Source organism: Lissotriton vulgaris, chromosome 5, assembly GCF_964263255.1.
Source record: "Lissotriton vulgaris chromosome 5, aLisVul1.2, whole genome shotgun sequence".
Classification (NCBI taxonomy): Eukaryota; Metazoa; Chordata; class Amphibia; order Caudata; family Salamandridae; genus Lissotriton; species Lissotriton vulgaris.
In genome coordinates, this window is record NC_141693.1 from 459,269,784 (window position 1) to 459,282,146 (window position 12,363).

Sequence of the window (12,363 nt, forward strand, 5' to 3'; positions counted from 1 at the left end):
CTTGGGATATCCCCTTACCCTTTGTAACATCGTCGTTATCTACAGTGTTTACTTATTGCAACATTGCCTTAGCTTGTCATCATCAGGCATTATTGTTATTAATATCGCCAAAAGATTCTTTTGGGTGTATAACAGTCTAATTAATTCCTTGACGATCCAATATAGGCATTTATTTGCTATGTAAAGCCTTTTCAACATATGTCCCAGTTTTTTAGCTTCTTAGCTTTATGACAAGAAACCCTGGTCTGAGTGTCTCTCTGCCGAGGTGTTTCTATATTTATTCGGGAGATCGTGGACTTTAACACCTCCAAATTGATAGGCATGCAGTGTATTCAATCCTTCCTTGAGGTTTGATCGTGTTTTCAGCCCTCAGAGATTCCATTTACTAAAGTTATTTAGAATTTGTGTGCACGGCAGTGTTTACAAACTGCAGCATGCCTTCCGATAAACATGGCATCCTGATTGGCCATTAGTCCGTCCTCTTCAGCCAATTAGAAGAGAACTTACATCCCGGCTATGAGAAACTATCATGTGAGCACTGAAGGACCAATCAGACGACACAATATAACGGGTTTCCAGACCTTCCGCCGGTACCTCCCCGATCGGCTTGGATGCCGACGCTGTAGTACCGACGGACAGGTGAGGAGTATACACCGGGTCATCTCGCGGTCTGGAAATGCGTTTTCCTTATGTGTGTGTGTGTGACACGCTGAATGGGGGAGATAATGTGTGTGCCAGTGATAAGACACGGACAACGGGCCACACGTGACTTAAATGAATTTACCATTTCGACCGGTTTAACCACACAGAACAGGCTTGATTCTTGAATACATAGATATATAAACAGTGTGTGGGCTTCGTCTTCTCCATTCTCTTTGAGATTGAGGGAGCAACAACAACACTATGGAGCCCTATTCACTTAAGCATTTATTCTGTGATGGCACGTTTCTAGCCATTTATGTATATGCTGTTATGTATATGTTTATGTATATGTTTTGAGAGTGAGCAATCCCCTGGCTTGACATGCGCTACTTCGACTCTTGGAGTAAAACGGTAGCTTGAGTGTATTAATGCTTGCATATTTACATCTCTTTCTATCTCAGAGCGGTGCTTCTCCTCTTTCCTGAGCCGTGGCCAGGTGGGGTGAGGTCTATACCTGTTACAAAAATGGTAAGATGGGGCAAAATGTCTTCATTGGTAGTCAACAGATTAGGCCCAATGATTATATGTATGCGCTTCATGATTAGAGGCATTCAGTATACTGTGTTGATACTCATTATTAATCATAACTTTCTGTTTCCTCTCTTTTCAGAATTCATGTTAAGAGGGAGCAGAACACCTAGTGACATCAGGTGACCTCTGTATCTTATTTTGATTTTGAGCACTTAGTTGTATTCACTATCACTTAGTTTGCAGTAGCTATTAGTTAACATGGTCCTGAAGAAAGCAATGACGAATATGTCTTTAATTTGCTGAAACATGTCGACCACATAAAACATCTACACGGTCTTTATATTTTTTGACTGTCACTAACTACTACTTTTTAACATTGGAAGGCAGCGTAACACCGGAATAAAGTTATAAGTACCCCCCTATCCTATTTTATATTCACTCGTTTTTTCTTACTTTAACACTTTTTGAGCACTGCAACATCAGTCCCTAAGTTTTGATATTCTCACCCTTAGAACTTGAGAAGCAAGACCCCAGTTAGACATCACTGATCGGCGGTGGAGCTCCTTCCTACATCAGGACCCCCGACCGTGATAGTCGATTGGCTATCCCAGCAGTGGTCTTGGTGGAATCCCAAATGATGAAGGGCGGTTCCGTGTGGTGACTGATGGGCATCCCTCCTTGATCATCATGGGGATGACTCTCTTGTTTTTGATACACCTGGTTTGAAGTTGTTATAGGGCACTCTGTTAGGATACAGTGTGTGTCAGACCCTCCAATATATTTGTTGTAATATGTATGTAGGGAACACGTTGGAGCATGGTCTTTAAAATTCCCTTTGGTCCCAACTACCTGTTTATTGCAGGCAGAACTCTGCACCAAAATCTTATGCCTCCTTGAGGAAGGAGTAATGAGGTGAAATGTTTTCATTTCTCCAAGTAGTTCCAATTTTGCATGTGTGCTACTTTGTACAGCACACTTCGTGGGAAAACCATTGTTTTTGTACTGGAAGGGACCCTTTCTAGTAAAAAATCTAGGCTTCAGAGAATGCACACACCTTTGTTCAATGGCACAAGGGGTTTGCACTTTGGTGCATGGCTGCTAAAAGTGTGTCAACTCACAGGGAAAGAAAAAATGCACCATATCTTTGTAGAGGCACACACATGCAGCAACTTTGGTGCAGCGTTGCCTTGAGTCAAAGAATAGTAAACCTGGGCCTCAGTCTCACCCGGTCTCACTCACTAACTGTAACAGACTCTCACTTACATACACAGAAACACTTGCTCATACATACACATGCCCTCTCTCACTTAAACACATTCTCACTCACAAGTAAGCATACAACATACATGTACAAACAGTTTTTCTTACCACAGCTGCCACCAACGGCCCTTTTCTAGATAAGTGTGCTACACTAATAGTGAATAACAGTGTATTCACTATTGGTATAATGAAAAATGGGCAAAATAAGGAATGCAGAGCGTCCCCTGTGTTGTTGGTACTGATTTTACCACCAACATGGACCGCAAAGGCAGATCCAGGGGGCTCAAGGGGTAAACCAGGGGTCGCAGCAGTGACCCCTAGCAACTCCAAAATGTAGTCCAGGGGTTGGATCCCTAAGACGAATACAGGAAGAAATCCTATCTGCCTCATAGAAGACTGTGGAGAGACTTGTCTCCTCGTTTACCTTGAAATTGTGAGATCGAAATGTAGTTCCTAGGGCTAAAGAAGATATCCTCTTGCTGAACCAGCACAAAGGGGCCCAGGTCGGTCCAGGAATGTCTGTTTGCCTGTAGGAACTAATCTTCTGAAGTAGGAGAGCGTGGAGGGTCCTGGAGTCAGAGAAATCTGTGTCTGCCTGAAGCGAACCAGTACATCTGTGCTGACTGGCCGCTTCCACAGTCAGTTCATAACACTTCTACCCTGTTTCTGGAGAATGCAGAAGATCCAGCATATAGGGGAAGTGAAACCTGCTATTAAGGAAACCCATTACATTTTGCTGGGGTCTTGCAGTTGTGCGGCAGTGCATGATATTTGAGGAACGATCCAAAGATCTGTAAATGTTATTCTTCTTTCAGCTATACTTTTAAAAAGATCATTTGCTGGAAAAATGAGCACAAAGACTTTAAAAAGTATTCTCTCTTAAATAAATTCCCTGGAGATGGGGGCATTGTTTTCTGTCAGTTTAAAAAAACACAGGCTCAACTTCTGATCCCTAATCGGATTCCTTTAATAAGCAATCTGCGTATTAAAGTTCAATTTGTTTACCTAAATTAGATAGGGTTCCTGTTGTATTTTCAACTTTAGTAATTGTATGGCTGTATTGTGTTTTTTGGCAACAATGTTGTTCTTTGACTCACTTATTTTAATGTACTTTTTTGCACTTTTCTGATGTGTTTACTTTTAAAAGATAAAAAAAGGCAAAGCAGAGTTTTGCTTTACATAATATTTCATTTTTGCTTTTCTTAGAGAGTTTTCTCTCTCGCTATTTTCAGTATTCTAAAAAGCCTGTGCATGGCCAGTTCTATTCAGCGTTTATCAATTTAATGAAGATGCCACGATCGAGAATTCTTGACAGAACCCAGACTGTATGGCTGTTTTGGAGCTCAATCAGAGTGCAAGTTAGGACTGCGATTTGGCTCACTCCTTGCTTAGCAATTCAGTTTCGTTCAAGTATAATGGAAGATAAATTATTGTGCAGTCGAAATACAATTAACTATGGGCCTGATTTTGAGTTTGGAGTAGAGGGTATGGAGGGGGGCACATTAGTTTTACATTTTCATTCAAAGTACTTTATTGATTTTCAAGAAGATCAATACAAAGAATAATACTGTAACAGGGTTAGCATATCATATGTGTAAGGTAAAAATATCACGTATAGAAACATAAAGTGAGGTTATTACGCCTATGAGAATATCAAGAGACTAACCCTAATGATCAATAGAGAATGAAGAAAGACAGGCAGAAAAAAAAGGAAAAGGAGAAGAGAAGGAGGAAAAGAAAAGGGAGAACAAAGGCTAGTCGAGCGATAACATATACTTCCAAAATTCTATGCAAATGTTAATAACAAGTTACCACGTTGGGAGTTTATTTTGAAAAAGAAACAAAATTCTAAAAGTGTGACGGGCGGGCGTCATGTTTAATAGAGTCGTCAGTCGGACTTTAAAACATCGGTAGGAACGACAATGACGGCGTTCACTGCCAGTGTTTACAGTTATCTGTTGGTTCAGAACACCGCTCTAAATTTGACGGCTGCAGGACCTTTGGTATGACAGTGGTAAAGTCATCCGCCATACTGATGGATTTACCTCTGCCCACAAAACTTTAAACCAAGCCCTATGATAGGATTCAATAGCAAATAGTACTGTATAATAATGGGAGGCAAGCCAGAGGCATGGAAGACGGCAGGCCTTATCGAAATATGCTCTTGGGGTCGGTTAGCTTGCTTTTCGGGGAATCTGAAATGGCATCAAAATCAATGCGATAGTGTTTAAATGTGAACAGACCCCTAGGTAGACACCCAAACGATTCCTGCAATAATTGTACATCTTAACTATGGCAATGGAGTGAGAGTACAAGGGAGTGATTTGTATTTGGTACACAAGCAGGTACATTAACTATTAATCAGGCTATGGTTTATTTTCACATTGGTCCTGGTGAATCTATCAGAAAAGAAGTTTCACAGCACAGCAAATATACTGTGCGGATGGAGCATGTAAAATAGAAATAAAGTCATGCAAACAATGTTATCAGAGGTCCTGTCCTGCTGATGAATTATTGTTTATAAGTATCAAGGACCCCCTGAGAATTAGATACAGTAATTCCTAGGTAAGGGAAAAAGCAACACATGAAATATAACAACCTAGGCAATAAATTCTTAACAATTGTGAAGTAAGAGACACGTGAAAAGAGAGAAATTATAAAACCAAAAATTCAATAGCTAGAAATGTATTAATACATTAAAAAAGTGGTTCCCTATTGCAGTCAATGAAATTACATACATTAAATTCAACACTATAAAATACAATAAACAAGATACAAATACAATTTAAAAAGTGGCATAGATTAGTTCTCGACGCGCGTTTCGGCGACCAGCGCCTTTCTTCTGGAGTAGCCACGTACTACGCTTTAAAAAAAAAAAACACAAATCTTGATTCTAAATGATTCCATATAAATTGCTTTGATAGTGTGCTCCCATAGATCAGGTGGGTAGTATTCGGTCTAAATATCAAGTTTTCTGCAAAGAAATCTTCGTAATATATGCAGGATATTTCGATTTCTAAGAGCGATGACAGTAGTGTTTCAATAAAATAAATGTTACGATCTGAAAGCTGGGATTGGAGCACAACAAGTTCCGCCTCTTGGTCGCCAAAGTAGATAAGCGGTGAACTTTGTTTATAAATTGATTGCGGGATACCTTTAATAAGGTACCTCCGGATATGGGGCTCGAACTCGATGCTCCCACGTCTTAATTGTTGGTATATTGCAGACCAGGGGCGGGACACGAAAAGGGACTTGGTTTCACTTTTATCCTGAAACCAAGTCGCTTTTCGTGTCCCGCCCCTGGTCTGCAAAATACCAACAATAAAGACGTGGGAGCATCGAGTTCGAGCCCCATATCCGGAGGTACCTTATTAAAGGTATCCCGCGACCAATTTATTAACAAAGTTCACCGCTTATCTACTTTGGCGACCAGGAGGCGGAACTTGTTGTGTTACAATCTCAGCTTGCAGATCGTAACACTTATTTTATTGAACCACTACGGTCATCGCTCTTAGAAATCGAAATATCCCGCACATATTACGAAGATTTCTTTGCAGAAAACTTGATATTTAGACCAAATACTACCCACCTGATCTATGGGAGCACACTATCAAAGCAATTTATATGGAATCATTTAGAATCAAGATTTGTGTTTTTTTTTTTAAAACCGTAGTATGTGGCTACTCCAGAAGAAGGCGCTGGTCTGGAGAACTAATCCATGCCACTTTTTAAATTGTATTTGTATCTTGTTTATTGTATTTTATAGTGTTGAATTAAATGTATGTAATTTTATTGACTGCAATAGGGAACCACTTTTTTAATGTATTAATAAATTTCTAGCTATTGAATTTTTGGTTTTATAATTTCTCTCTTTTCACGTGTCTCTTACTTCATAATTGTTAAGAATTTATTGCCTAGTTTGTTATATTTCATGTGCTGCTGATGAATTATAACATGGCAGCATGAACAATGGATGCAAAACATAAATGATGCACCTCCCACCTACATACATGTTACACCAATTGCATAAAGGATAGGTATTACACCTCCTTTCTATTAAAATACTGACTTTAATCAAATAGCTAAACTCATCCAGGAGCCAAAATGTATGCCTCCCAGTCAAACACATTCTCCATTTTCTCCTCACAAAAACAACATAAAATTCAGGCATGACATGACTATTCAACTGAATAAACTAACATTTAGTTGTAAAAAAGAGAATCATTAGCTCGGCTGTGAATACCTATAGTGCAGCTCAATCTGCAGGGATCCTGGATTGTTGCTATTCTTTGAGGGCTGCAGGATACAGTTGAACACATTGAGTTTATGGTCTGCATCAGTCTTCTGCTCAGCAAATCGTGTGTCGAAAGCCATCATGCAATGGGAAACCAAATTAACTGACTTAGTCTGATTTGAAAAGCTCTCAAACAGCAACTTGGACTTCTTGAAGTCGAACCTACAGAGTTAAAAGTAAACCAATCCTTCTGATACAACTTAAAAAATAGTGCAGAAATATAATATCACATCAAATATCAGCTTCCATGAAAAGTTTTCATAGCTTTTCACTACACATTCTTCTCTTTCAATTTAATAGGTGTAGTGCCTTTAGCATAAGCTCTGGAATAAGGTGATCTAAGTATATATTTAAGAAATAACTCGTGACATTGAACTGAAGGCAAATTGGCATTTCTACAAGTAGATTCTCTAATCGTATAATAAGATGCTCTAAAAGATTTGGTACCAAGCTCTTTAAACTCCATGTACATGAAATATACTAGTCACTCCTCGCACATGTTGCAAACCGCTTTCCACTCAATCAGAAATGTATCAATAACCATCAACAGTTTCTAAATATGCAACTAGAGCTTGATAGATTATGTAGGGATATTTAACACTGCCTTTAACTCACAAAAACTGCAGAGTTATAGTAGGTTTCAGAAGAGGTGTTGTCAACTTTTTGCTCGAGATATTAGCCTAGCCTAGTTATGCCTTATGTAGAGTAAATGGTAGTAGTCCATGCAGAAGAGGATAATAGTTTGGGTAGTCATAGTGAGGCATTTCATGGGGAGGAGTTATTTAATTTTGTATGGGTCACTAAGCAAGTCAACACAGGAACCACTGGCTTGTCTACGAGGCAAAAAAGAAGGATAATATGAAGTAAAAGACTTCTTTTAGAGATTTAACGCTGTCGGCCATTTTAGGGGTGGTATGTGAAATGTGGGGATTCTAGTTAGGGATAGGTTTTAGGACAATCAAAAGAGTTCACTTAGAGCAAAGTCAGCAATACAACGTCAATATCTACATTGTCATTTCTGGCCTCTGTTTTCGAAAATAATGTGTGTTATCTCTATTTGGAATGACACAAAAGTCAAAGGTACAGATATGTTATCATAAATGGGCTTGTTTTTCAGAGAATTCTAAGGGCTAGTTTTCCAGGGAATGCTAATGGGGCTAGGAGTCCGGACTGAGATATGTTGGACTATACAAGACAGTAGACTGTTGCCAGAGGAGCATTCCTCCATGCTGTTATCTATCAGATAGGATTTGACCTATATGAGCACCTGTCCTCTAATGCCCATTCTGGGGTTTGTACATTAAATACATTGATAAAGTCAGAGGTATAAAATGACACTGTTGTAGGTAGAAAGACTTGTACAGCTTCCTTGTCTTTTTGGATGACAAGGAATATGTTTTGTGTTTTGCTTAGTCAGAGGTAGAGGGGGTGAGTGATTAGATGGTTACGTGTAGTGGTCAGTAGGTGATCATTCTAGTTGAATGTTATTGAGCAGGACATAGTAAGAATTTGGTTTATGAAAGGCATGTAGGTGTGGGTATCTGGTAGTGAAAGTTGACAGTGTAAATAGTTGAGGATCAGATTAGTGGGGGGAGATGTGGCAGTATTAGATAAAATGCTGAAGTTACCACATAGCAGTAGCTTTGAAGGTTGAAGTGCTAGTTAGGAGCAGATTTCTAAAGACTATCTGCCTTGGAAGAAATCAGTTCTGCTGCATTCATGTGTAAACAGATCATAGACATGAACTCCAAGCAATGGAGTCGCTACTACATCTTCACTAAGAGGCAAGGATCAGAAACAAGCTACCTCGTGAGAGTTGCTAATTGTCTGATCCTCACCACCTTTTGAAAAAACATTGGTAAATTGCCTACAACATATTTCTAGACAAAGAACTGTAAAAGTGAAATGTAAGTAACAAAAAGTCAAATTAGTTTTTCATTTAGTGGAGAGAAACGTGTGTGTACAAGCATATGGTTTTGTGCAGTACTGAACAAATCAATATCTTGTTTGCCGTCTCCATCACTCAACAAACCAGAACGGCTTGAGTGGGCAAACAGATTTTTAAAAAAGGACAGAATGAATACAGCAGTGCTTAATTTGAGCTGGTGGTTTTCAGTGGGGTCCACGGTACTCATTTATGAAGACCAGGACTTACTTTCCCTCTGCAGACGTTTCGGAAGCATTAGAGAGAGAGAAAAATACAAAGCAGAAAAACGAAGGAAGAGAAAGACAGAAAATCCATCACAAAGGGAGAAGCAAGAACCTGCAAGATTGAGACAAAAGGACACAGAGTATCTGATACTAGATTAGAGAGGCATGAGATGGACTGACGAATACACAAACATTTAATAGTGCTGGTCACTGACTTCTGACCAGATCTTTGGACACTGGCACTCATTCTTTAACAAGCTAAGCACTGCAACAGAGGACTGCAAAACCTGTGTCAATCTGATTCATTAATATCAGGAGGTACAATGATAGATTAAAGTCAGTAAACGGTGCTGGAGAACATGCTTACCATATTGTATGCAATAATTGTAGGAAGGTGGTTACAGTATTTGCAGTTTAGAATGAGTTTTGTCCTGAGGAACAATCTTGTGGACTTACATCCAAAACTCAAGCCCCACATTTGCGGCAGCAATTTTAAGGAGAACATTTTAACAAACCAGGAGCCCCAATGCAGAGACTGTAGCCTACTGGATGGGCTGTGAGGAAGAGGGGCTGGAGCACAAGTTACTTACCTTCCGTAATAATACATCTGTAGGAAACAGTAGTTAGTGTTAGATTCCTTACCTTAGAATATCCCCAGGCATCAGATTGAATCCGGAAAGTTTTCGTCAGCAGTACCCTTGCGCGTCGGTAGGCGTCGTATGCGGATCCGCGTCCGTCGTCGGCATTGTGATCGCCGGGATGACGTCGTCGGAGTACTTAGACGCCGCCCTCACGCGCTGACGTCAGTTCTGTACATAGCTTTCCGCGCCAGGAACGCAGAGCCATGCAAGAAACCGACACTGGTGCCATGAAACTAGGGCCCTAAAAGGGAGATACCTTAACCCTAGATATAGGTTCGCAGAACGGGGAGGATGGGTGGGGCGGTAAGGAATCTAAAACTAACTACTGTTTCTTACAGATATATGGTTTCCGACGGTAGGTAACTTGTGCATCTGAAAGAAACAGGTTAGTGTTAGATTCCTTACCCCAGCAATACCAACCACGGTGGTAGGTCTGCAAACCAAGGTCACACTAGAAAGTCCAGGAGAACGGAGCAGACGAAAAAGCCATTTCTCCGGACTTGGCTGTCTAGGCAGTAGTGCTTAGCAAACATGTGCAGCGAGGCCCACGTAGCTGTCTGACAGATGTCCTGTAAGGGGAATCTCCGACCCAGGGCAGTAGCAGCCACCGTGGCCCTACTGGAAGGGGCCCGTAGCCCAACAGGAGGCTCGTTCTTCGGCCAAGGAGTAACAGACCTTGATGCACAAAACGACCCATCGAGAGATGGTCTGCTTGTGCACCGCCCGTCCCTTCTTAGCGCCGACGTAACCAACAAAGAGCTGGTCATCCACCCGAAACTGGCGTGTGCGGTCTTGATAAAAGGAGAGCGCACGTTTTGGGTCCAGACGGTGGAGTCTCTCTTCCTCTTTCGAGGGATGTGGAGGCGGAAAGAAGGTGGGTAAGGTGATGGACTGCCCGATGTGTTAAGGCTGTGACTACTTTGGGCAGGAAAGAGGGACACGTTCTCAAAAAAACTTTGTCCGGATGGACAGAGAGGAAAGGAGGTGAGGAGATAGAGCCTGGAGCTCACTCACTCTCCTGGCAGAGGTGATGGCCACCAGAAATGCGGTGTTAAGAGTCAGAAGACGAAGAGGACAGCTGTGCAGTGGCTCAAAGGGAGAGCACATCAGATAAGTTAGTACAAGGTTCAAGTCCCACTGAGGCATCACGAAGGGAACAGGAGGGAACATGTGGGTGAATCCTTTCAAGAATCTATTACAAGTGGGGACTTAAAAAGAGAAGCCTGTTCAGGAAGCCTCAAGAAGGCGGAAATGGCCGAGAGATAGCCCTTGATAGTGCTCAGAGCAGAGCCCTGCTGGGCAAGAGAAAGAAGGAATAGGAGAACCTCTGAAAGGGGGGCAGAAAGTGGATCCACAGCCTTTGCTGTGCACCATGCCACAAATGTGTTCCACCTTCAGGTGTATACCGATTTTGTGGAGGGACACCTGGCTGGCAGAATCACATCACAGACTTTAGGAGGCAAGTCAAATGGCCTCAACTGTCGCCGCTCAATCTCGACGCATGTAGGTGGAGACTGGACAAGTTCGGGTGGAGGACAGTCCCCTGCTGCTGTGACAGAAGGTCCTCCTAAAGAGGCAGACGAATCGGGGGATCGACTGACATGCTGAGTAGCTCGGGATACCAGTATCTTCGTGCCCAGTCCAAAGCCACAAGGATGACTTGGGCCCGGTCGCGCCTGATCTTCTTCAGCACTCTGGGCAGAACTGGTATAGGCGGAAAGGCGTACAACAGACCGCAGCTCCACTCGCGATGAAAAGCGTCTCCGAGCGAGTGCCGCCTTGGAAATTCCAACACGCAGAACTGATGACATTGTGCGTTCTCTTCGGCGGTGAATAGATCTAACCAAGGCTCTCCCCACTGCTGAAAGAGACCTTGCGCTACGTCCGAGTTCAGACGCCACTCGTGATCCATCATGCATCGGCGGCTGAGTTCGTCCGCCCTGACGTTCAGAGAACCTGCCAGGTGTTGAACCACCAGGGCGACGCCCTGGTATTCCAGCCATGTCCAGAGGCCAGAGCCTCGAGACAAAGAGTTCACGACCCCACCCCGCCTTGTTTGTTGCAGTACCACATGGCGGTGGTGTTGTCCGTGAACAACTGCACTACACTTTCCCGGACAGAGAGAAGGAATCCCTTCAGTGCAAGTCGGATCGCCTGCAGCTCCAGAAGGTTGATATGGAGCCGGGACTCCGCCGGAGACCAGAGGCCTCTGATCTCCGCCTCTCCCATGTGACCCCCCCAATCCCAGGAGGGACACATCGTCACTACTACGTGCTCCGGTTGGGGTAGGGAGTGGGATCTGTTGCTGACCCAATCGCGGTTCGTGAGCCACCACTGCAACTGACTCCCAGTGCCCTCCGAGATCAGGATGTGGTCGGACAGGTTGCCCTGATGCTGTGCCCACTGAAACTTCAGGTCCCACTGCAGAGCCCGCATCTGCCACCTGGTGTGATGCATCAGTAGGATGCCGGAGGCCATCAGCCCCAGGAGCCGCAGTGTCAACCTGAGCGAAACTCAGGATAAAGGCTGAAAGATCGGAATCAGAGCCTGAATACCCTGAACTCGCTGTTCGGGAGGATAAACCAGAAACTGTGCCGAGTCCAGAACCGCACCGATGAAAAGGAGCTTCTGACAGTGACACAGATGTGACATCGGCACGTTGATGGAGAACCCCAGCAGGTGCAGGAGGTCGGTCGTAGTCCGGATGTGGGAGACTACTGTTTGGGGCGAGCCCGCCTTCAACAACCAGTCGTTGAGATAGGAGAAGACTGAAACCCCTGATCTGCGCAGATGAGCTGTGACCACCGCCATCACTTTCGTGAACACCCGAGGGGCACTGGTGAG

At 43.0% G+C, this 12,363-nt stretch overlaps 1 protein-coding gene across 2 annotated transcripts in view; it reads right to left on the minus strand.

Moving 5' to 3' along the window:
* VPS13D (vacuolar protein sorting 13 homolog D) overlaps positions 1 to 12,363 on the minus strand; it is a 2,754,556-nt gene that overhangs the window by 1,762,736 nt on the left and 979,457 nt on the right. For both annotated transcript variants that reach the window (XM_086921894.1, XM_086921893.1), the window contains exon 30: positions 6,677 to 6,889. In XM_086921894.1, coding sequence (XP_086778020.1) covers positions 6,677 to 6,889 — 213 coding nt within the window. The remainder of the gene's footprint in view (positions 1 to 6,676; positions 6,890 to 12,363) is intronic.